This window comes from Malaya genurostris, chromosome 1, assembly GCF_030247185.1.
Source record: "Malaya genurostris strain Urasoe2022 chromosome 1, Malgen_1.1, whole genome shotgun sequence".
In the NCBI taxonomy this organism is placed as follows: Eukaryota; Metazoa; Arthropoda; class Insecta; order Diptera; family Culicidae; genus Malaya; species Malaya genurostris.
In genome coordinates, this window is record NC_080570.1 from 139,759,066 (window position 1) to 139,786,347 (window position 27,282).

Consider the following 27,282-nt stretch of genomic DNA (forward strand, 5'->3'; position numbering starts at 1 on the left):
TCTCATACATTTCTGAAGATTTTCCATGTTTAATCGTAGTTTACACTGAAAAAAGTAGTAGTAATCACATTGAAATCGATTTTCTTCTACTCCGAGTGTACTTTTATTGCTGATATCTATTTGTACTGTTGAATAAACGATAGAGTGTGTTGCAAATCACTACTGCCGATATGAAAACTTTCGAAAGAACCTATCGGTAATTCAGCTTTGCGACAATGTGCCAATTGATCTATTATCAGTATGGCCTTTTCGAATTTTCTCAGTGCACTATTAGGAATGAATCATTTTTTCCAAAATGTGTGATCAAGCCAAAACCTGTCTGTGAAAATCTGTGCACGTTTCCCGTACCATAAATGTGATCGGAATTACATTTTGGCGAGCAAAAAAAAGGTCTCACTACCAACCGCTACTACATTTTTACTCAACCGCTCTGTACATTTGGAACTAAACTGCGATCAATTTCAAAAATCTGTAAAAATCTGTGATTAATGTGATTTTTAAAATCTGTGCAGAAAGTTGAAAATCTGTGCAGAAAGTTGAAAATCTGTACACTCTCATTGAACGTAACTCAAAATTGAGTGACACATCACTCAAATTCATAAAAAGTGCACGTACTCTAAACTTGAGTTACCACCTATCTACTCATTTTTGCATTCAGGGACGAAATTGACAAAACTTGAATAATTTTTACTCAAAATAAGAAAAAAATATTTTGTTTAAAATTTGAGTAAGTTCAACTCAAAATTTGAGTGCCTTGCTCTCAAAATGAAGAAATTTTTCTTCGTAAATTTTCATATACAAAGTTATTCTTCTTTCTTTTGAATGCGCAAAATAGTGATTCGAAATCGTTTCTTTTTTAACGACAACTGGCAAGATTGCCGCATCTGGAGTAAAGACCAGCCAGAAGCATTGCAGGAGCAACCGATGTTTCGGAACATAAGATTTTCTTTACAATAATGTAAACTTTTACCGGACGATCAGTTCTACGCAAGCATTTATTGCAGATTTCTGTAAATAATTACGGTAAAAATCATGCCATCTGCATGTTAAAATTATCTTACATTTACTGAATTTTTGAAAGTTTCACTAGTATTTATAAGCAGATCGATAGATTACGAAAGAACCCTGCCAGATTTTTTTAATTACAGAGTTTGTGCCCGCGTGCTCATATTTAATAGTTTTATGACTATGAACCGAAGATTTCTTTTGTTTGAATCATTTGTAATATTTGGTTAAGTAATAGCATTTGTCTCAATCAGCATCGGTTTAATGTTGCAAAAGCCACCGTTGAATTTCTTCCCTGTAGATAACATGAGAATGTTTTTGTAGCCACTTACTCTTACTCTTTCAGTCGTAGACCACGCGGGATTTTCTAGCCACGACTTTCGCGAATAACTAATATCGGTATTTATCATTAGTCGGTTTCATCTAATAAGGCTTGTTTCTCGACAAAATCTAGACCGATTATTTTAGAAATAAAAAAAAAACTTAAAATTAACTGTTCGATTTTCGAAATTTTCCTATACTGCCCTATTATGCGTAGAACGGCAGTATACTTGTAGCATGTTTTTTCGTATTGAACGTTCTCTCTTCACGAGAGAACAACACCGCTTGATAGGTCACAACTCCAGGCAGTTAGTTGGATTCGCCTCTTTCGGTACAACATGGACTCTATTCGATTTGTGCCATTCTAAAAAATCTTTGGCGTAGTGACAAGATGCCAAATCAGACCAGAATAGTGAGGGAACGTCATGGCTGCGTAGAAATGGTAACAATCGCTTCTCTAGTCATTCTTTGTTTACTGTTCCGGTAGTGATGAAGCTTTCGCTTGCTCGAGCACAGCTGTATATTGTCTGACAAACCAATCTTTTTCTTTGACCTGTCTTTCTTTTGTCTGTTTTGGTCTGCCTGTCTGTCTTGTTTTACCTTTTAAAATCTATCGAATTCGTCTTATTCCTTCAGGAATATATGAGGGATGGTGGAATAGGGTTTTTATGCACACATTGATAAAAGCATTTTGTATATTTGCATTCAATTTTAGGCACATATTCGAAGCAGAAAATTAAATATCATTATAAAATTTATGTTAGGTTGAATATTTCTAAATAGATTGACAGTGAAATTATGCAAATCCATCAACCAATCACTGAGTTACAGGCTCTCAAAACTAAGAAATACTAAAAAAGACCGCCATGAATATTTCTTTTTGACGTTTGTTTATATAACACATTTTGTGGTTATCTCGTACTAGTGAAAATTATACCATAAATTGCTGAAGATATTTCCGATAGTATGGGAAAAAATTATGTTGTTGCGTTAAGCAAAACAAGATCTGTTCATAATTAAGTTCCAACCAATCTGGTGCAGACATATTTTTTAAAAAGCGCCCCATCGTATTCACGCCGAACTGTCGGTAACAATGTTGTACAAGACTTCATGAGTAGTTTTAAGAGAAAGATTCGTGCATTTGGATATAGTATTAAAATTGAATAAAGTGAACATGGAAAAAGTTAAATTATATTATTGATAAATTTGGGTAAATTTTGCCGAATATGTTCGTGTGATGCAATATGAGTCCGTACACCTTTTAATCGAGAGCCAATCTTGAACAGATCTTAGATTCAGTTTGATTACAGCAGTTGCTATGCCGTTGCTCTGTGCGCAAAAATCGGCTACTAAGATTGAAACGAGCGAAGGTTAGTCTCCATATATAAAATGATTTAACTTCGAAAATGTCAAACGTAACTGTCTTTCTGCTTATGTTCGTATGACGTATGACCAAATTGACTTCAAACGTGAATGTTTTGTTTTGTGTGAAACCCAAACCTAGTTACATCAACATGTACTCATCATCGAAACTTGCAGTCACTTTTACATCGTTGAAACAAATACACCCGCACTCGAAGCAACAGTTTTGAATAGGTTGCGAAAACGTACCCCAATAGTCATCAACGCCAAGAAGTATCTTCAGATAGGCTCCCGTACATGCTTTTCAGCAAACTCCATTCAATGCCGTATATTTTCAAGTTCCATTCGCCTAACAACTTTACTAGAAGAAGAAAAAAACCTACCACGCGCTGTCAAAATCCACGCTGCTCTTCAGCTCCGACGTAAAACCTGACACACAGAATGAGAGAGAGAGTTCGCTGAATTCAGCGAATCATTTTTCTCCGAAGCAATCGACAGAGATCCCGCCAAGCTTTGGCGCAAAAATAAAAAGCACATGTTCCACAGGCTGACTGTAGTAAGCCGAGCACTAATGCAATCATAATCTCTCACTGGTCCACAAATTATCTCACTCTCTCTGTTACTCTCAGTCACGTACCCAGACGGTCCGCAGACGTGACGTGACATAGGGACCTCCGAAAGGTGTTTTGCTGAAATCGATCGGTCCAAATAGTGTTGATCCCGTCTGCATCAACGATCAGTCGGCTGTAGAACTTCGCACGGAACGGTTGGGTAAAAATATTGTCGTTTTGCGCCATCGGAACGGATCAAGTCAGGACGACCCGCAGTCGTGGCGGGCCATTCTACACACTGGGACTTAGTCGCTGGTTGCTTGGTTGTGGCAGAGTGGAAAATGTGATGTGCGGATTGTGTGAATTCGACGTCTGAGTTGTGATCGCTAGAGTGAAAGCCAGTCACAAACCGACAACGAGTGACAGTGAATTTTGTAGATGTGATGATCCGTGACGAGTGTTTTTTGTTTCCCTTTTTCCACAGGGTTTCGTGACACACGATGTTAATTTAAAAGTTTATAAGCTGCTACCGAACAGTGAATAGTGCTTTGTTTTCTGAAAGTTTAGTGGAAATTCATCGTAGATAGTCCTGCTGAGATAGTTTCGTGGTCCGAAAATGGTTTCACCAGTGTTCAGGTGAGAGTTTATTTTTTTTTGAGTGGCGAGCAACGGAATAATAAGTGATTTTGTGCGTGTCAGATGTAAACAATTTACATGAACCCGGACGTCAATTGAACTGGGGTGAGCTGTGCGCAGTGTCAAAGTTAGGAACTGCATAGTAATCAAACGGTGCTTCCGGATTTTGAATAGTGTGGTGCCGCAGATAAGCGTAAACAAACGCGAAGGAACTCCCGCCGTCTCTCGCATGAGCTATGAGGATGGAATCTTTGGTTTAATCAATTCGTGAGGCTCGGCACCGTCAGACACAAGGCTGAAATATTTAATAATTCATTTTCTGTTTGTCGGATGGTTGCGGTTGCAACGTTAATCGACATTGGTCTGTGCTTTATTACCGGTTATGAACTGAATTGTGGTAGGTACTGACTATCGCTGGTAGCACCGAAAGGCCTAGGTGCTAAGCTGCGGTCTCTGACAATATGCCAGTGGTGAGAAATATAGTTTATTAGAAATGTTTGAACTGGTTTGCAGTTGTTTGTATAACGGTGTGCCGGGAAATGTTTTAGCAAACAGTGGCGACACGGATTTGCCTCTCATCCGAACGAGTAAGGCAACTTTCAGGAATAAAACTAGAATAAGGAACAAAATTTCTTTAGCGTACATATTTTGCATTCGTTTACAACGACAAAACTAGAAAAAATCTTTGGGCTTGAGTGGCTCGGGATGAGCTTGACCAAAAGTAATATCGGTAATGAAGTACAAGTTCTAATAACTCACTCTCGAGGCAGAAGACTTCTGGGAAATGAATTTTCATAATCGCCGTTGATGAAGAAATTCGTCAATGAGCAAAAACTAAACCTTTCTGAAAACGTTTAGTGAAAAAAAAAGCTAAATCGTTAGCTCTTGCAAACTTGATACTCTGTTACTTAGTGGATTGACCAATTCGAACTTGCTAAGTGGATTGATTGTATTCGAACTTTATGCAGCGGTACCGTGGTGGTGGAGTAATACAAGTGCTTTGATTAATAATAGTTATAATGATAGTAAAAACATAAATTTAAAAAATTATCACGGAGCATGTTACCTAATTTAGCTTGTATATCATACGCAGAAATTAGAGGAGCACAGGTTATCGTTACGCCAATAAAAATGTGCCATTCGAATGCTGCGCCTGCTGTGTGTTCGAGACATGTAAAATGCAGCGTTCCTGTTAATTTTATGAATCAAATTGATGTTAAATATTGTTTAATTAGGTTTAATCTAAGTCAATTGTTGCAGAGATTATAATAATTAAGACTGTGAACCATTTCGCGAACCATCGATCTGTCAAAAATTACCATGCTCTCGAGCAGGGTTATTTTTGACAACATCAAATTAATCGCTCGAGTGTCAGATTTTAACCAAAAGTTAAAATTAACCCTGATATCTGTGATATCAATATTCGTCATTAAGCTGGCACAAAAAATCACTTGTGAACTTCGAGGCTCTGAGTTTTGTGTATGCTTGTTTCATGAATGAAAATCTGGGAAGTATTTTTTTTTTTGTTTTTTGTAAAGAATCTATTGAACTGATGTTTTCACGAGTGATAATGAAATGAACTTTTTCTGATCATGATTTTCCCAACACAGTCCACAAGTTTACTATAGGCAAATGCAAATGACAGTTTCTTTTGGTTTGATTTTTCTTTCAATTATCACGGAAAATTCCTAAGATTTCCAACAAATTCAACAGTGCATATCGACAGCTGATGGTTTTTGCTATTATCCAATGTGAAGTTTTAGATGGAAGGATTGCTGATTGGACCGTGATACTCGAAAGAGAAAGTAAAAGTAAAATGATCAAGATTTCCGTACTAGTGTTGATGGTAGCAACATTTGATATTCTCAATCATATGAGTTTCGATCTAGTGTTTCATTTACTTTTATTAAAATATATTCAATGACCAACGAGAAACGGACTAGATAATAATTCTTCAATTATTTAATCGTCTAAGCCAGCAATTCTCAAACTGTAATCCGTGGAGCCTTGGTAGAAGTATTTTTATAGGGGTCACAAATCATTTTCTTGAAAAACTTTTTTCTAGCAGTACGTGGTTTTGTCAAAATCATATCGTCTTTTTTTCAAACGTGTGTGCCATTTTCCTTTGATACTGTGTCATTTTCCTAATAGAGTGTGAATATATATCCAGTGTAGGGGAGACCGGGGCTAGACCGGACACAGGGTTGAACCGGACAGCCTAAACATCTCATAAACCAGCAATTATTTCGATCTTTGGAAAAAGTTTGCTTGACTGGTTCCATATTTTCAAGCTAGAAAAATTCTAGCAATGAGAAAGTTGACGGTGACGGAGGTTGACTGTGACGGACCGTCTGAATCGTACTTGAAAGCACTCGTGGAACATTTGGCAAGTACTTAAATTTTAATGCTAAATCTCGACATAATACGTGCCGAGATTTGCACAGCCAAGTGTTCGGTAATCGTCTCGACAAAAAGTATAGTTAGTTAGAATCTCGACGTTTTGTTAACTTTCAATTATTACCGAACTTGTCAGCAACAAGTTTGCTGTTAGCTCGATCAGGATTGAATCATGAATTGCCGAGTCATCAGTAATCGAGCGTAGATAGGATTTTAGTAAGGATTTTGCTCTATTATTGTATGAAATAACTGGTGACTGGTGGTGTTTTATGAATGCCATTTGTTTACATCGCTCCTCAACGCATCAAATCTTTTTCCTTTATCCAATTTATATATTTTCCAGCTCCACGAAAAATGGCGACGTGGTACTTTGCGAAATCGCTATTAAATGACAAGTGTCTTGCCGAATTTCAGTGAAGGCTAACACTCTGTTCGAAATTTCGGCAAACGAATTTACTGATTTCGGTATCTTTGTTGCTTACTGACAAGTTCAGCAATGTATTGTTTCAAACTTCGACAAAAACATGCGCTTCAAAATGTATCCCGGTCAAAATTTCCTTCCAGATAAATGTTTGAGTCAGAGACAGATTTTTGAAAAAATAACCTGGCAACTCTGACGAGCATAGAAAAACCAGAACAGCTGCGTATACACGCTCATTCAATGTTACTCTCAAGTGAGTAATTTGTACTCACTTTTGCTTATTTAGTTCAAATGTCAAAAAGTGAGTAATATTGATTTTGAAGACTGAGTAACTTCTACTCAGTTTATAAATTGACAACAAGTTTTACTCACAGAGCTTTGAAAACGTTGTGTGAAAATTTACGTTCAATGATTTTTGTATGTCTATTAAAAGGAAATTTGAAGGAAAATGGAGCAGGTTGGAGCCGTGGTAGATGAAGAAGTCTATCGAAAATTAACAGGTAATATTTTTATACCTCCTATCAAGAAAAATTTGCGCAGCAGTTTCCATGATTGAAGATTTCCGCTGCCACATTTATGCAACCTTCGTTCCAGGATACGTGAGGTAGTTTACAGATATTTTTCAACTTTCTATGGAAAAACTACAAAATGCAAATAAGAAAATATTTTAAAAGTTGCTTTTTTTTTATTTACACGCAGCTTTGTTTAAAGTAAACAATTATTTAGAGAGTTCGAATGATATTGAGTAATATTTACTCACTCGAGCTAATTTTCCTATTTCTAGCACTGAGTAAATCTTACTCAAAATTTGACTACTACCATATTTACTCAAAAGTAAGTAATCAAGCTTTACTCACTGAAGAGTAATTCCACTTTTAACGAAAATGAGTGCAATTGTACTCACTTTATAGTAACATTGAACGAGCGTGTACCAGTTTTCAATTTGACACTGTTCGAATATTAAAACTAAAACGACTTGCTGAGAGCAAATCAGCAGCTGCAAGATTCATATGGGTGGTCTATAATATAACTGAAACTGAAACAAACGTATCCCCAGCAAGCCGTTTTAATATTATTTATTTGAAAAGTTCTACTGTCAAATTTAAAACTGGTGTACGCTGCCGTTCCATTTTTTCTATATTTGAATCAGAGATGCCAGACATTTTCAGAGAAAATCTGTATATCGGAGTATAAAAAATCTGTATTTATCTGTATTCAAATTAGCACAAAACTGTGTAAGATAAAACAAAAAACCCATCCAAGGAGTAGTGTGTAGATAATAACTGCTTTTAAACAACCTTTGTAAAAGAGTACAATAATAAAAAAATTCACTTTGCTTGACAGTTTGTTAAACATAGATATATAACCACGGAAGTTCTAGAATAAATAAAAAAGCAAATTATTTGGAATCCCTTTATATATATACGTAACGTACCTTCTACTTTATTTATAAATATCTTTTGTCATCAGATTTCTGGCTGAAGCGGAGACTTCGATTAATCCACTTAGATTTTTGTGAGTCTTGACGTACTCCTTTGCTGATAAAATTCCCATCATAGATGCTGTGCTTAACTTATTTCTAATTTTAGACTTATTGAGATTATACGTAGAGAATATCCTTTCAACAGCTGCTGATGAATGAGGTAAAGAAAGTAGAGTTGGAATAGCGCGTATCAGTAGAGGAAAAGCTACTTCCCCACTCATGCGACGAGTCGACAACACTTTGCTCCAAAATGCCGGGCCATCCACTAATTCTTTTTCTGTACTCCACTCTTTGATTGTATTCCTAACTTCTCTGAATTCATCATCCAGACTTTGTATTTCATCAGTGTTGAAAAATTGTGAAAATAGTTTTATTAATGTATATATTGAAGGATGAGATTTTTTCATTACATTTCTCGGGTCGATTATAGCCAAATTCATCAGTACAACATTATTGAAATCAAAGCGTTTATACATTTGATTCACGATTGATATAAAAAAGTTCATCACATTCATTCGAATATTTTTTACACAAATCTTAGTAAGCTGTTCTTCATCTGAGTATTTATCAATCAGTAATTGAACTTTAGTCCCCAAATAAATTTCGTCCAGTGGGACACAAGTGTGTGAATCGATTTGTATATACTTCTCAACATAATCAGGTTTCACGAAACAATCTAAAATTGTTTTCAAAAGACGGTTTGATTCTTCATGCAGTTTGTAGATTTGAGGAGTTTCTGATTGGAACAATTTGTTCAAATTATTGATTTTCGGCAAAATGAATGCCATAAATTCCAAGTAAATATGTGTTGACGGATTCGCCAAAATCGTATAAATCTGATTAATTTTTTTAGATTGTCGCGCATCTAAACCAACATCTCCAAAGCTGAAGTAAACCTTTAGAGCATCTAATCTATCCAACACACGCTTGACGACTTGCTCCAGAGCTAGCCAACGAGTGATAGATGGGTGCAGCATCTTCAAAGGTTTGATATTCATCACACTTTGAATATCATTAAACTTTGCAGTTCTGAGCGGGCTGTTCGCAAGAAACGAATAAATTTCTTTGCATACCCATTCAACATCCTCCGGTATATTTTTGCAGGAATGAGAAGCGCAAAGTGCAAACGAGTGACATACGCACTTCAGAACAAACAATTGTGTACAATCATTTTTCAATAATACAGCAACGGATTTATTACCACCCATCATCACGTTCGCCCCATCTGCTCCAAATCCGATGAGATTTCGCTTGTAGGGAATTCCATCTTCTTCGAATTTTCCTACAATCAAATTATAGATTGTACATGCATCGGCTTCTACGAGTTCAAATACATGATAAAACTGATCACGAATTGTAAAATCGCTTTTATCCCACGCCTGAATTCTTACAACTAAAACTAGTGCTTTCTTTGCCGATATGTCTGTGGACTCATCTATTAGTAGACTGAATGGGTAGTTTATCATACTCGCTCTCAATTCCTCATCATGTGACCTGCCAAGAATGTATTTTGTTATTGCCGTTGCCTTAGTTCGTTTGAGTGATATATTGCTGGCAATTTTGCTATCATTAAACACAGCTTTAGCTAGCTTTACGAATTCTTCCACTTCGGTGGCAGATTTGTTTCGTTCAGCGGCCCAGGCACAAATTTGGATTTCAACATCTTTAAAATTAGTACAAGGACTCAAGTACTGTCCCATATTGTTTGATGAAATTTGCTTTTCTAGTTTAACATGGGCTTCTGTGCCTCCATGCTTCACAAGATCACGCAGTCCACCGTTACATTTTATATCTTTACTGCAAATCTTGCAGTAGGCAAAATTTCTACCTCTTGTACTAGAAGCAAGCCATTTTATTTTCGCCTCCCAAGATACGCAGTATTTTTGTGTTGCCCTTTTCACTGGTTTAAAACATTTCGATGAACTTATATTATTAGTAGCTGCGTGTAGAATAAAAAAAAAGATATTTTATAGTATGTGGTATCATCATTCTGAATATAATATTGAGGTATTTTAAATAATCACCCAACTATACCTTTCTTACGATCAACATCACAATCTGTATCACTATAGGTTTCGGATGACAAGCAATTACCAGTCACCGATTCGGTACAATATTCTAGAGCAAATCAAATAACACGCATTCGAATATCAAAAGACAAGAGTTAGCAATATTAGGATATATTAGATTTGAACTATACCAACCATGGTCCCGAGAAATCATCTTAATGCTGGATACAGTTTCATTGTTAATTTTTATGTTTCTATCAGCTCCGCGCACAACCAGATTATTATTGCTATCAAAATTTTCTGAGAACAAATATTCAAATCAAAATTCATTATTTGTAAATATGAAATAATTTTCATTACTTGCAAATCAATAACGTCAAATTAGACTAACCTTGGTCTATCGCTGTCTTCCGTGTGAAAAAGTAAGAAATCTTTTTCAAATCGCTGGAAGCTTGAGCAGTTTTTTTCCTAGGCATCACAATGCACTTTCCGAGATACTTTTTTAATAAATTAAACGAATAAGTAATGAACAAATATGATTCATAGATCGTAACAAAACGCGGATCAAAAAAGAAAAGGTAAAGGTGATCAGTTTGACATTTAGAACGACTGTAAGCAGTGCACAACAACGTTACGCTTATCCGTCACAAACTACACCGCAAAAAAGAAACATAAAAAATTTCAACGCTTCCATCGTCGACGCAGTTTAATAATTGTGAGAGAGGAACGAATTGCGAAATTTACTTTTCGCTGAATTTTTTTAAAATCTGTATAAATCTGTATTTTGCATAAAAAATCTGTAATAAATCTGTATTCTGTATCAAATCTGTATGTGCATGTAAAAATCTGTATAATACAGATAAATCTGTATAAATGGCATCTCTGATTTGAATCACAGATAAAACGCTGCTGGGGCTGCCAGTTTATTTTGTTATAAATTCTAGATTAAAATTTTAAAACTGACATAAATTATGCATCTAGAACTGGAACACTCCTGGACATGCCCTGAGGATACGTTTGTTCAAGTTTTAGATTTCTATAAAAGATCTCCCATATAAAAATTTTAGCTGCTGCATTTGCTCTTAGGGCATGCTCAGGAGTGTTCCAGTTCTAGATGCATAATTTATGTCAGTTTTAAAATTGAAATCTGAAAATCATAACAGGAAAACAGCGTGCAGCGTTTTACTAGTGTTTGAAAAACACAAAAATTAGAACAGCGGCGTATACAAGTTTGAAATTTGACAGTAGAACTGCTAGAAGAAGTAACACTAAAACGGGTTGGTTGGGATACGTTTGTTCCAGTTTCAATTCTGTTATAAAATCTACCCTATTAAACCTCCAGCAGCTGCATTTGCTTTTAGCGTTACAAATGGTAAAGAAAATTCTGCTGGAATATGGGGCGACCCGAGATAATTTGATTTGATTTGATAGCATAAGTAGCGAATTATCTATAATTCGAAAACCCATTTGTAACGTAAAATAATAAACGATTATTGGCAGCTTGTTAAAAGACATTTGTCACGAAGCCCCAACTCTGCACTTAAACCGCAGGTTAAACGATATGAAAGGATTTCGCTCTTTCAATGCAAAACTCATTTGCAGCCATTAATTTCCCAACCATTACAGTTTATTGCAAGGCAGTATAAAACGCACTACCCCTCCGGGGACCTCAGTCTGCAATGAATAAACATTAAGTATACCATAGAAACTTTACAAAAAAAAACAGAGTACTAGCTCCCCGAACCTGTCAGGAGTTTAACTCAATGCCGTTTTTCTCCGTCTAAAACTCCACTCTTCAGACAACCTAACCCATTCTTCTATCAGCACAGTACAGTATGAAGCGAGTGTCGCCTTACCACGGACGATGACGGGTGCCAAATGTCTCAACTTTGTGCGGCAATCGAGTAACCTTTGCGCGGTAGGCAGCCCATGTGCGTGTGAAGGGTTTCTCCTTCGCGAAAGTCGAGCAAAGCTTGCTGTGACAAACTGTGCGCATAGCTGCAGTTATTTGGCTTGTGCCCGCGATCGGCACACGCCCCTTCCAGTTCTAATCGCGCGGTTTGTTGAAGCAATTGCGTCAGGATTTTACGCGCCCGCGACCTACGTCGAAGTGCACGGGGTCTGGCGCAAGACACAAGGCAATAAAACCGAACGTCGCGATTCTGTTATTACAAAACTGATCGATCTAGTTACCTGCCTATTTAGCAGCAGCAGCAGCAGTGCGATTGACATCCATCGGATATTGGTTGATAGATCGAGAATCTAGTTTAAACCGACGCCGATGGCCCCAATTATGTGCCGTTGATTAGTCCACGAGCTCGTACCAACTAATGCAGTATTCTGATCGCACAAGCTTTCATGAAATCTTATCCGGGTGTAACTTGAGAAACATCAACTGTGGACTTTCATAACAGTGCACTTAAAAAGCGTAGATTCTGTGCCTTTCTTTTGAAACTCAGGTTCGTCTGTTGGTTGCGCGTTGAAGTTATCTGCTAATGAATAGAGTTAAGTTACCATACATCAGAATAGACATTTCCCGTATTGACGTTTATTACTTCATAGTAAATTTATTGAGGCACGCCGCTTCAGCTCTGAGTAAGTATTTTGTATGACACGTGACACAACCATCAGAACTGTCCACCGATCATCGCGCTTTCGGTTCGGCTCCGAACAATATCGATCAACGGGTAGCCAGGCCATGAATAAGGCCATCAGCTAAAACCGATCCGGGTGCGACAGGTGAAAGTAAGTCAGCCAGAGTGGTTAGCCCTAGCACCAACGACGACGATGACAGCGCAGTGCACACAAAACAACAGCTGTTCAGATGACCTACATTCCAATAACGTGTTGGCACCGCACGAGCCCGATCGCGAAAAAAAACTATCATCAGTGTCATCCTTCGTTCTTGGGGTCCGGGGCCCGTCTGCGGTAAGGTGTCCGCTTGATGATGTGAGGGGGGTGGGGGGCAGAGCAAACATAAAAGAAACCTTCGATTCGACAACATTCTCGCAGCATGGATGAACGGATGGTTTCCTGAGCCGTCGTGAGCAGAAATAGACGGGATAATGAAATGCGATTCAAATGCATTAGCGCTTAATAGCAAAAGCTTGACTTCGTTGTTGCACCTTGCACCTTTCAACCGTCGAGAAGTCTCCATCACACACTTATTTCGAATTATCTAAATTCTATCTTTAAAAGCTCTCTTTTTGAGAAATCGTTATTTACCCAGTGTTTCTCGAATGAGGTTGAGTATAATTTACATGCTTTTTAAATAGAGTAAATATTTCGCTCAATTTGCGAAACTTTGCGGGAGTGTGTAGTGTGACCGTTTTACGATGGTTGCTTAGATGAGTGCACCTTCAATTGAGCTTTTTCGAGTCATCGTCACCTCGTCATTGAACCTGCTGTTGCTACATTGAAATCGCCACAGAATGCGTTCGAAAGGCGGACTTGCCTTGCGAGTGATGCTCTGCTAAGCAAGTGTTACTGTGGCGAACATGACACGACAAAATTACATAATCGTTCTGTTAGCAGTCGATCGAAAGTGATTTGCAATTAAATGGGACACTGGGGGTTTCACATCATCTCGCATGGAGCTGTTAGTTGTAGAAATAATAGTACAGATTCGATCTGTTGATTCGGATAGTCTCCGATGTTTAACTCGAAGAATGGAGATACAAAAAAACTTCATAACTAAAATAATGATGGAATGATACTTTGCATACATACTTAAACAATGTTTCACGATTACCTGTAAATATTTCTTATTACGGAAATAAAATTGATTGAACACTACACACTACAAAAACATGTAAATTTACGTCTCAGTGCATGCACATTGACGGAGATTGTCGAAACTCATTTTAATTTACAGTTTTAAGCATTTGAAAATGATTTGAATCAGTTCCACAGCTCATTTCGCTGAAATTGACATCAAAACAGCAACAAAATTTATGTTTACATGTTAAAAAATGTACGGCATGCTTCAATTTACGTGTATCATTTTTTGTTAAGAGTGTATTTATGGGAATTATCAAATTACATTCAAAAACTAGCATGGAATGTTTGGGTAATCACTCTAAGGACTGTCCCAGAAACTGCCACTTCGCAATGGTTCAGAAGCTGTCAATTTTTATGGCTGCGTCCTGTTGTTTACACTCTTCTCTAACCACTTGTGCAGTTGTTTATTCGTTTTCATTAGTTTGTTTCGAAATGCGTGGACTTTCAGCAGAACAACGTCGAAAAATTGTGTACAAGCAGAAGCAGAAACAACCAAAACGTAGTCCGAAATACAATACGATTCTTGCTGGAAATTTGAACTGCATAATCATGGACGACGAAACCTACGTAAAACTCGATTACAAATCCTTGCCGGGACCACAATATTATACGGTGCGAGAAGGGCAAGTGTTAAACCAGTCCGAGACATCGATTAAAGTCGAAAAATTTGGTAAGAAAGCTATGGTCTGGTAAGCAATTTGTAGCTGCGGTAAGATTTCGAAACCCTTTATCACCACTGCTTCAATGAACAGCGAAATATACATCAAGGAATGTTTACAAAAACGACTTCTACCCATGATTCGAAGCCACAAGGATCCTGTTGTCGTCTGGCCAGATCTTCCTTTCTTGCCACTACTCGAAATCAACGGTAGAATGGTATACTACCAAAAATGTCACTTTCGTCACAAAAGACATGAATCCAACAAATTGCCCACAACTTCGACCGATTGAGGAATGTTGGGCATTAACGAAGGCACATCTTAGGAAACGTCTCGGCAGCCGTTCAACAGTTCGAAAAAGATTGGAAAAAAGTGTCAACACTTGTCGCCAAGAAGTCTGTGCGGAATTTAATGAACGTTCGCAAGAAGATGCGCCAGCTAGTCTACAATGGCTAAGTAGCAAATGTTGAGAATAATATTCTGTTGTTGTAGTTCAATATTATCAGTATATCGAATAAAATTTGAATATCTAACACTTGTGAATTATTTACAGCGAAATCAAAGTGCGTCCATACTTTCTGGGACAGTCTTTAAACCAGTGATTCTCGAACTTAGCTTAATGTTAGTGGAACTTAGCTTATTGCTAGTGGACAGTGGGTAATGAGTCTTAAATAGTAGGTCTTCCCATTGAATTTTGGCCTCTTTTCAACAATTTTGCGACAATTGGTGTTCGATTTCTACCTCTCCCTGCTCAGTCTTTAAACTTCATCCAAATATTTTTATTACATTAGTTCCAACTAATCAATTTCAATTACTTTGCATGCGAGTAGCTTGGACTTTCGTGATGGGTGAGCAAAATTATTTACTCTTGCTTTGATGCCATTTCTACAAACCGAGAAGCAAATATCAAAATTAAACAGTAGGCATGATGTTTGATGAGGTCGAAATAGACAGTGTGCTCTAGGTACGTTTGCAACGCGATCAGTTTAATTAAAACTAAAAACGTTTAATTCAGATGCAAACCTTTGAAGTTTAAATGCAATATGAGATATCGGAAGTTTATATTTTGTCCAACGACAAGATATTTTAATTAGAGATGTCCCTGTTCGTTAATATGTGGAGATAATTGTTAACAAAATATTCAGTTTTGGTCAGACTCAGAAAAATAATCACATTAAAGTTACATGACAAGGTATGTGAACAATACTGGAAATTCCCGTAAATTGAGGATTCTAATAATTTTACATGATATTCGCATAACTTTTTTTAATATATTTGCTGTGTCACTAACGTGACTGGCTAAGGTCAGTGATCTGCTTGTGAGAAATTCTGGCAACCGGCAAAAGCCTGGCAAGATTCCGACAACTGTCAAAATTTTGCAAGCGAAATAGCGTCATTCTCTCGTCACGTGACATCTTGCAAGATCGGTCTTTCTTCTTTTTTTCTGTTCGACTTCATTTGATATTCATCCATCCTGCATAAACATCAAAAAATTTAAACTTCTAGTGAAAAAAAATTAAGCCAAAGGCGCTAAAAATGAAGAAGCGAATTAAAACGGTTCTGCCAGTCTTGCATGGTAAAAATTCGGCAGAAACAGAACCGTTGATAACCGCTAGACGAAATTCTCTGCCGGAAGCGGTTGTTGCATTGTTGCCAGACAATTGCCGGAATTCTGCCGACGGTTCGGCAAAACCATCTGGTAGACGCTGCCAGGCATCTGCGGGAAAATCTGCCCGGCACATGCAAGTGGGAATGGCCCATCTTGCCCGTTTATTGTTAGGTTATTTTTTCGATTGTATTATTATTTTCGATTATTTTGCTATTTTTGATTGTAATTTCTTCTACATTGACTCCCGATTATAGTTTCGTGGCGTTGCGACATTGATTCACTCCAGGACAAGAAAAAAATTTCTCCCTCGAACAAAAATACACAAAATTTCGTCGCAATAGTGCGAAACAACATGCTCGCACGTTGAGAACTCATACCGGAAGTCTCGTATAACATTCATTTTCGATACGTAAAACATTCACTTTGACGTTTGAAACTATTCAACGTAAGTTTTCAATTGATGAGCTCTATCTGAACATAGCTGTAAAAAATCGTTGCATAGTTAGTCTAATTTATTGCTCGATTCATTCTACACGGACGCAAAAAAGCTATTGAAATCCATAAGAAAAGCTTATGATATTTCGCTACAAGTTTCCCATATGGAAATCATAAGTCAATCTTATGTTCTTCAGAACAAAATTTTCATTGACCTACTTATGGATTCCATAAATCATACTTATGAAGTTTGTTAGGTAGACTTATGATTAATGTAACTTAAAATTTTCACGCAGAATTTATTCTTTTCATTGTTTATTTGTATACATTATTTATTAGTAAAAAGCACCACCTAATTGCTGTGTCAGACATAAACAAGGTGTTACTATCATGAAATAAAATAATGAATAGTGACTTACATTTCTTTTCTTTCAATCCGCAATCCAATTCCAAACAATTTCTGGAAGAACGGGATATTTTGAACTTCATCTCCACAGACGATCAACTCTATCAATTGTAATTTAGAATTATAAAATAAAATGTTTTGCACGATTCAGATGGTGCGCTTTGCACAAAGTTTTGAATCAAAACAACGGTGTCTTCGTTTCTATTTTTATGGTTTGACTGTTTTTATAAGGAATGACATTTTCACAAGGTATAGACTGTTATAAAAATCATAAATTTTGTTTTAAGGAATGCATGTGTCATTGATATGAATTTCATAAGTCATGCTTATAAAGTTCATATGTGTGCTCACTGAATGCATAAGTCTTTAATGAAATCAATATTGTGCTGGTTCATAAGTCACAACTTATGAAATTATTAAGTTTATTTTCTTCGGTGTATGAGTTCTGTAGACAATTCGACGTAAACATTTCAAAATGGCTTAAAAGTAATTGACAGATTCTCTTAGTTTACTTTCTCTTTCGACTATATCTGCGTTATTATACAAATCTGGATGAACATTAGAAAAGATCCCAAGTGCAAATGACAGTTTCTCTTGGTTTACTTTCTCTTTCAATTGTTACGGCAAATTCCAGTAATTTCCAACTAATCCTACAGTTCATATCGAAAGTTGATGTTTTTTTCTATTGTCCTATGTGAAGTGTTAGATGGAAAGATTACTGATTGGACCGTAATACTCGAAAAAAAAGTAAACAAAGAGAAACTGTCATTTGCACTTAGGACCTTTTCTCGTGTTTGTCTTCCAATGTTCGTTACATATCACGTAGTGTTAGAAAATGGAAAGATTGTCTTTCATTCTACACGCTTGGATTTTTTCCAAATTTTCGAAAAATTTTACCTACATTTGAACAGCCAAGTACTCGAGAAGCTTTAAAAGAACTGAAACACTCGGTATTGTTCATCTGACAGGTAATTTTCATTTACCGAGATTTTCGGTTTTGAAAAGCCTATGAATTACCGAAATCTTCGTCGCTTTTAGAAAGGAATGGCCGAAATTATCGCTGTTCATGCATGCGAGTTATTGACGAGATTTTAGGCAATTAATTAAAATTAAATTTTAAATATAAAATAAACATTCCAGTTGAAACTCGTTATCATAGATATATTGATTTCAGCATTATATGTCAAGTGAGCAAACATCCCAGTGAATTTCGTTGAACCTCATCGGTCGGTCGATTTTCGGACCGATTGAGCTCGGCGCTCAGGCCCGAGAGTTCTGCTTCGATTGACTTGAAAATTTATAGAATCGGGTTTCTGTCTGCTGTCAGAATTTCTCTTAAGTATAGAATGTCTAGAGGAAATAAATTCCTTTGCTCTAGTCTTTTTTCAGGCCAGACTGAGAACGAACTCGAATCGCGTGAAACGTGATCAAATCTACCATCACCAATAAACAAAAATAAAACGAATCCGCATATCGCCGGCATACCTTCCATATCATTTCACGGTTTCAAGCCTTTCCTGGGGTTGTGCACCGTTTGCCTCAGGTTCAAAACCGCGACCATTGGGCACCAACCGATCGCGACCGAACCGGTCCAATTTCCCTCATAAACTGCCGGGCGTTGCGTGTGCCGTGATCCGTAATCGTTTCAGGCCTTATCGATAGCGGCATATCAGTCCGGTAGGTGTCTGGCGTATTTCAAGCGCAAGGTAATTCCAACTCCTTAATGGTACCAGCCGCGTTAGCGGTGGCAGCAGTCAGTTCCAGCGTGGCCACTGGTGATTTTGCACTATATTTTAGCAAATCGAGAAATGAAATGAATACGACAAGGGGCGCAAAGGGCATTGACTGATCTCTTCCGATAGCCGGATCAGTATTTCAATGATGTTTTGGTCAGCCAGTCAGCCAGCCTGCTTGACGTGTATGAGTGTAAATAAACGGTACTCACTAACTGATTACCGCATCAACCTCCTGAGCCAAGGCCTGCTGCTCACAGTTCAAATGATGATAGTTTTATGTTGCTCGTTTGTTTTTATTCCTATTCATTCATTGCTCCGTGCACTCCGAGATTATGCGGATGCGGGATTACTTTTCCCTGCCTGGGGTCTGTCTGGTTGTTTAGATGTCAAACCTATACCACCAATGCCATATGCTGTATTGGTATTGGAGCAAAACAAAAACCGGCTAGTACTAGTTAACAGCGGCCACAGAGTCGAAAGGGAAATCTGCAGGGACGTGCAGATCTCTGGTAAGAGTTGGATTGAATAACGTAAAGCCATAAATAAGTCATTCATGAAAGGAAAATCGTGAATGTGCATTTGTTATTATTTTCCGACTGCTTTGTATGTTTCATCTTTCAACGGTTCATCGGTTGAGGATTAGTGCCAATCAATAATTTAAGACAATGTTTGAGTAATAAAATATTGTCTAAGATCAATATTATTAACCTAATGATAATAACCAAATCATGCAAAAAAAAAGTTTTTTCAAAGTCATAACCTGTGACTGAACACTCAACTCAGAGCCAAACTAAGCCGATTAATTGATTAGTATAACTTGAAATTATGATGTTTCACATGCAACACGGTCTGGGCTGATGGTTCAGAAAGTGAGGCACTGGGTTGGCTTTTTCACATCCTTGAAAAACGATCTGATAGGATTCTCCAAAAGAGTAGGCTTTGCCAAATAGCAAATCGAATACAGAATCTGTTTAAAAAGAGAAGATCAAGATCTCTTTACTCTTTACTCTTTACTCTTTACTCTTTACTCTTTACTCTTTACTCTTTACTCTTTACTCTTTACTCTTTACTCTTTACTCTTTACTCTTTACTCTTTACTCTTTACTCTTTACTCTTTACTCTTTACTCTTTACTCTTTACTCTTTACTCTTTACTCTTTACTCTTTACTCTTTACTCTTTACTCTTTACTCTTTACTCTTTACTCTTTACTCTTTACTCTTTACTCTTTACTCTTTACTCTTTACTCTTTACTCTTTACTCTTTACTCTTTACTCTTTACTCTTTACTCTTTACTCTTTACTCTTTACTCTTTACTCTTTACTCTTTACTCTTTACTCTTTACTCTTTACTCTTTACTCTTTACTCTTTACTCTTTACTCTTTACTCTTTACTCTTTACTCTTTACTCTTTACTCTTTACTCTTTACTCTTTACTCTTTACTCTTTACTCTTTACTCTTTACTCTTTACTCTTTACTCTTTATTCTTTACTCTTTACTCTTTACTCTTTACTCTTTACTCTTTACTCTTTATCCTTTACTCTTTACTCTTTACTCTTTACTCTTTACTCTTTACTCTTTACTCTTTACTCTTTACTCTTTACTCTTTACTCTTTACTCTTTACTCTTTACTCTTTACTCTTTACTCTTTACTCTTTACTCTTTACTCTTTACTCTTTACTCTTTACTCTTTACTCTTTACTCTTTACTCTTTACTCTTTACTCTTTACTCTTTACTCTTTACTCTTTACTCTTTACTCTTTACTCTTTACTCTTTACTCTTTACTCTTTACTCTTTACTCTTTACTCTTTACTCTTTACTCTTTACTCTTTACTCTTTACTCTTTACTCTTTACTCTTTACTCTTTACTCTTTACTCTTTACTTTTGACGCTTTGAAGCTTTGACGCTTTGACGCTTTGACTCTTTGACTCTTTGACGCTTTGACGCTTTGACTCTTTGACTCTTTGATTCTTTGACTCTTTGACTCTTTGACTCTTTGACTCTTTGACTCTTTGACTCTTTGACTCTTTGACTCTTTGACTCTTTGACTCTTTGACTCTTTGACTCTTTGACTCTTTGACTCTTTGACTCTTTGACTCTTTGACAGGGTTGCAAACGGTACTGGAGAATGACATGAAACAGCAGACATTCAAACTGCGCAAATGACAGCAGTCGCCGATTGTACTTCGCCACGACTGCAGGAGAGGAAAAATGTCATAGGTCTCATGACATTTTTTCTCGTGAATGTCGCCGTTTGCTCTCATCGATAGCTGTTCTAATCTTTTCAATCTGAGAATGGCTAGCCACAATAAACTGTAGCTCCTTCCAAATTCAACAACTTTCGATAGGCAGTCGCCAACAAGGCTTAACTTTGAAATTCGTTTTATGTCGATTCTCATGAGGTGTAGGGGGACATGCACAAGAAAGTCTTGCTTTCCAATGCAAACGGTTTTTTTTGTGTATCTTTACGTGTTTTGTTTCTCTGCACTCCCGTTGGAAGGAAGCGGTTCAGTGAGAAAAGCAAAGTAAATGCTTTGACTTCCAGAATTTGGATGCACTTTTTCGATCAAACAATTGAAGCCCGTTTAGCATGAACAAGAATTCTAGAAGTAATAGGAGCGCAAAACTTATTCTCTCTGCTGTAAGATTTCTTGCCTTTGCGTCATATTAGAAAGGCAAAAGCTGCGCTCCTGATACTTCGTGTATGAAATTTGTGTAAATAATTGTAATATTTTTGAAACATCTGCATGAACAAGCTTTGTGATTGAATTTTTTCGAAACTGAAATTGAACCGATAATAAAAACACCGCCGTTCGCATTAACTTTATCGCCACAGATCAATCACAGCGGATATAACAGTCCCGTTATGAAAATGTCATGACATTTTGAGCTCGTGACATTCTCGAAACCCGTGACCAAAAATGAACAAAGCAGCTACTTATTCAGTATGTACCTACACTACCACAAAGCGAACGCTGTGGCTTTGACTGCTGTGAGAGAGTGCGACAAAATTAACTGCTCTCAATATTGCTGTCGTGTGTCGTGGCTCTCATGATTGCGCCAAGCTCTCGTGTCATTGCGAGTTGGCTACTGTTGAACGTGGCAGCTGCGCATATCGTTGGCAGTGACTGTCTTATGCTTGGCAACAGTATAAAAAAATGTCAAATATTCGCACCCCTGCTCTTTGACTCTTTGACTCTTTGACTCTTTGACTCTTTGACTCTTTCACTCTTTGACTCTTTGACTCTTTGACTCTTTGACTCTTTGACTCTTTGACTCTTTGACTCTTTGACTCTTTGACTCTTTGACTCTTTGACTCTTTGACTCTTTGACTCTTTGACTCTTTGACTCTTTGACTCTTTGACTCTTTGACTCTTTGACTCTTTGACTCTTTGACTCTTTGACTCTTTGACTGTTTTGACTCTTTGACTGTTTTGACTCTTTGACTGTTTTGACTCTTTGACTGTTTTGACTCTTTGACTCTTTGACTCTTTGACTCTTTGACTCTTTGACTCTTGGACTCTTGGACTCTTGGACTCTTGGACCCTTGGACTCTTGGACTCTTTGACTCTTTGACTCTTTGACTCTTTGACTCTTTGACTTTTTGACTCTTTGACTCTTTGACTCTTTGACTCTTTGTTTCATGTTTCAAAAATCCATAACGCAATGACCTGACACTGAACAACACGACGGTTAGATTTATTTTTCACTCAAATATTTAAAAACTCAACGCTTAGTCTATACCGCATGAGTTAATGAGCGAGAACTCATAACTTGAATTAATTTGAATCAAATCAGAACTCAAATGTTGTCAGAATGCTTCAGTTTATAGATTTGAGTGATCGCAACTCAAATTTTGAGTTATGTCCAATGAGCGTGTAGTTATTTTTGACAGTTCAAATCCGACACCGAAAAAAAAAACATGCGAGAATATTCTAATTTCAGATCTAGTAAATGTTTTTCCTGTGCAATTTACAACGAAAAGCTAACAAAACTGACAACATTTCGGATAAAATGTTTAGAATTGTTGCTAACATTACGGATGAGATGTTGTCAGTCTGGTTGTAGACAGCCTGCATGGAAAAGTCATTTCGACTTGATTGCACAATGTCTACCCGGTTGGTGACGTCACAGTCGAGTGGCCCCACGGCATTTGACAAGGAAAGGTTCGGCTGTGCATCTGTGCTGAACCATCCAGCTGTTGGCATGATACCGGTCGTCGTCATATCAAACCGGCTAACGCTTCCGGGAATCAGCTGAGCAGACGTAGAGCTTCGGCACCATCCCATTCAGTGTTGAACTTTTACTTTTCTCCCATTTTACGGTACTACTTCTCCCCAGTCAGCGTGGTTGTAAACGTTGCCATAAGTAAGTCCACGGATGGACCAGACGACGCCACGGGCCAACCCCGGTATGAGAAGTCGGTACGACTGGTATTGCTTTCTTATGCCACAAACAACCGTAACCGAAGCCAACGAAGTGGCATCGTTTTGAGCAAGCGGGAAGTCTCCAATCGAATCGAATATCTGAACCGGTTGGGATCCAGAAGCCCGATTGGACGCGCGTAAAACCCCCCGTGAGTCGTGCGTGGTCAAGGCATTTCGCCAATGTACCAATAATATACATGTACTTTCGCTTTTTGTAGTTCAAAGCTCTTCTGCACAGATTTCGTGTGAAATCTCCGCAAGCCACAATCCGATCAGCTTAGGTCGGACGGGTATTACGCGATAGGAATTTATTGAATAACTTGGCGAAGTTCGCCTCCCCGGAGGAGGATTCACGATGCGATGAGAGCCTACTGAAAGATGTTAGCACTGCGTTTTACGAGCCTCGCGTGACTACTGTGCAACTTTTACTAGAGTTACGGCCGCTCACAACAAACCGTTTCGCGTGTGTGTGGTGAACGATAATTACACTATCTCAGCAACCGATGGATGATTTTGGATGTCAGTAGGCTTCGGAGAAGAAATTTTGCTCGGTTTGTTAAACCTTTACCCGGTGTGCGATTTTTCAGAGGAGTTCCCTGACGTTTTGCAACGAAGCTTCTGTGCATATGTAAAATCCATCATCAATCACTTGGCGAAAATGATCCTGTCAGCAGGTTTGCACAGGTCAGACTAAGTAACTGATTACAGGCCATTTGGAATACTAATCAGTTTGACTGCATAAACTGAGCTAGTGATTGAGAAGAAATGATTGAAAAGTGTGAAATAGAAATGAATACTGAAATGTGTTATGTCACAACATAGAATCTCTATTCTTAAATACTAAAATTTTGAACTGAAAAATGGAAAAGTAGAATACAAATAATATATAAAATAGAAATCTGATCATCGAAATACAATATTCGGAAAATCAGTGGTTGAAACAATAAATAATTGATTTTCTTAACAAGCGCGTAAAAAATATTTACTACCTTTTTAATGCCGGGAAAACGCTATGAATAGAGATATATTTCTGCCTGTGTCAGACCGAGAAATAATGTTAAAACTGAATGCGATTCCATTGTGGCCTTCAACCACTTCATAAACCTTTCCGCTACGGGAAAGATTGGTACAAAAGGAAATGCAGACCCACATGCTATTTACCTACCGCCATCCAAACTAAGCTACGGTAATCACGATGTAAAATAATGGTGTGCTTTTTTTACCCCCGACACTGTATAGGTTCAGGTTTAACTTACATTATTTAGTTCCCATCAATTGTTTGTGAATCGGAGCTACTCGGAGCTTTCTTTAGCTCTTCTAGTTTAAATACTACCCTTTGCTTACTTCGGCTTCGATCAAATTTATTATGGGTTGCAAATGAAGCTGGTTTGATCGCATAGTCGTTGAGTTGATTATATCCAATCTACATGAGTCTCGGAAGGTGCTTTTGCAACTTTGTTAAGGACTCATTTTATTGATAGTGCTGCAGATTAGATAAAATGTTTGGTTTTAACATACAAGAATAAAGTGACGACACAACCTGTCACTCGTCTACCAAAACTGTATCGTAAATTTGACTACCCCTCAGTAACTGGTAATGTCGATCGACTTCTAAACTTTCACACATTCCATAGAAATCCGACAACACCGACAATGACATGCAGACGGCGCTTCGATCGGTTAACAGGTTAACATCGCAGAGAAAAGTTTTCTCTTTCGCCTGGTGTTATATTCATAGGCGAGCTATGGAAAATAGAGTATTATTTTTCATAGCTCGGCTGCAATTTCTTTCGGAAGTGGAAGTTGACAGTCGGCTTATTGGCCATTATAAAAAAAACGCGTGAAATGATGGTAAAGATGAAACTCATCGCTGATCTAAACAAACACACTCTACAGAGCACCGCTGACATCAAATTATGATGGTTCTCAGTTTTGATTTCTTAGCGAGTTAGACTCATTCCTAGTTTTGAAGTTTTTTTTTTTTGAGAGTTAGACTCATTCCTAGTTTTAAAAAGTGAGTACTAAGTTTGGCATCACCGTACCGAGCTACACCGGTGAGTGTATGCCTAAACCACTGAGCTGCCAACACAACCCAGATTTTCGATTCTATTTTTGCTGGTACTCAAAACGAGCACGAGCATTAATGTACGAAAATAAAAGTCGTACCGTAGTGTGATGTATACCATAAACGATTGAATTTTATGTCTCGAACTAAACACAACTGGCTACTGAACCGAATGCGTTTTCCAGCATACGAGAACATGTGTTGAGAATTGAATTGAAATGGCATCGATTCCAACGTTGGCCGCCCATGGCAACTCTGGTAGATGGGAAATACAAGCGAGACAATGTCATAAGAATCTGATTCAATGTGTTGATGTACATACACTTAAAATCACATCTCACAAATCGTCTCTAAGTGGGTTCCAATTTTTGATGTGCACTCAGCGCTCAACTGCTGATTGCTTGACACTGCGATGTTGAGACGATGTTTTCTCTACACAAATGGTTACCCAGTAACTCAACTCGCTCAGTGATGAAACCGATTTGCAGGTTAGCTAAACTCAGTGATGATGAAGTACGGAGTTGATTATTGCCAGCCATGCCTTCCTCGGTTCGGAATATATTTTCAATAAGATAATGCTGCAATCCATAATTCAAAATTTACTGAAGAATGGTTGCATGTCAAAAACATAGAAGCTCTGGAGTGACCAGCTTATTCTTCGGATCTAAATCCTATCGAAAACCTGTGGTCTATCCTCGCTCGTCACATTTACGAAAACGGAAAACAGTTTGACAAAGTAAACACGCTGAAAAAACGAGTTCGACAGTGTTGGAAGAAGATCACACAGAATATTCTTGAAAACCTGGTATTGTCAATGAATTCAAGTCCAAAAGAAGTTATTAGAATTTGTTTCTACTTCCAATTTGTTTTACGTTTTGTCTTTGACTCATCAGTGCCAGTGCTGCTGCTAGCTTGAAATTATCATTGTTTCTACGTCTAAGTCTAGCAAAGTTTTGTAATGAAACAGGATGGTGCTATTTTTATTTCGCTCAGCGTATGTTAGTTGACACGTCGTTTAAGCTCTTCGACATATCCTATAATGACTTCCCAATAGCGAGAGTAGGATCTGAAAGGAACTTTCTATAAATAATCAACAATAATTTATAGTTAGTACATGAATTTGATGAATTTGACGTATACGTTTGCTGCACACCGTATTAGGCTCTCTGACAGCTCACTTACCACTATAAATAAAGCCGAATATTGCTCTCGTATCCGACGTTAAAATGCTCCGTGAGCTTGACGTAGTTTCCTTTCATATGAATTGCTTTCAATTAATGTTGTTGTTCCGTAATCGTTCCTTGCAGGTGATAGTCGCTTGATGCTGCGTGTGAATCGCTTTTACATATTGTTTTGTTTTCATCAGGAAACGTGCTGGCCGCTCATTTTTCACCGGGCATAGAAACCTCAATTTGTTAGGGCAAGTGTTCACAGAATTTCAGTTCACTATTAATTCACAAAAATTGATGTTCCATGTCAATATTAAACCCACGATATTTTCCACTTTATCGAGATTGCTGCAAATTCTTGCAATATTAGTGTTTTTAGAATGGATATGACGAATAGGTATCAAAAATCATGTTTTAAGCAATTTTCAATTCCAACATGGTGTCTTTCTGGATTGTCAAGTAGGATTTGGAAATAATCTGGCAACAATGCAACAATCGTTTGAATTTTACTTGGCGGGTATCAACGGTTCTGGTCGTTCAGAGATGATAGTTTCAGCAATAGCTGTCTAATCGTTAGGGAATTTTGACAGAGGCCGAAATTCAGTCATAAACAAGGAACGCTCTCAGATTGAGGCTCGAACAACATATTGCGACATAGAGCTCAAAAATCGGTATAAATACCGATAAATCGGTATCAGTATTTGGCGGAAAAATCAATCTGTACAATAGTACGAAAAATCTATTTAGTGAGAACTGGGTTTGCGAGCAAAAAAACAAGGTTTAACCCTACGTAACCAATCCCAAAGACTGA

The 27,282-nt window shown here is 37.5% G+C and overlaps 1 protein-coding gene across 2 annotated transcripts in view; it reads left to right on the plus strand.

Moving 5' to 3' along the window:
- The first annotated feature begins 3,418 nt into the window (after positions 1–3,418).
- LOC131425931 (peroxidase) overlaps positions 3,419–27,282 on the plus strand; it is a 30,066-nt gene continuing 6,202 nt past the window's right edge. The window contains exons 1-2 of one of the 2 annotated variants that reach the window (XM_058588237.1): positions 3,419–3,459; positions 3,724–3,875. In XM_058588237.1, coding sequence (XP_058444220.1) covers positions 3,856–3,875 — 20 coding nt within the window. In that variant the 5' untranslated portion in view covers positions 3,419–3,459; positions 3,724–3,855. Of the gene's footprint in view, positions 3,499–3,723; positions 3,876–27,282 lie in introns of both variants that reach the window. The other variant, XM_058588238.1, reaches the window with a different exon arrangement.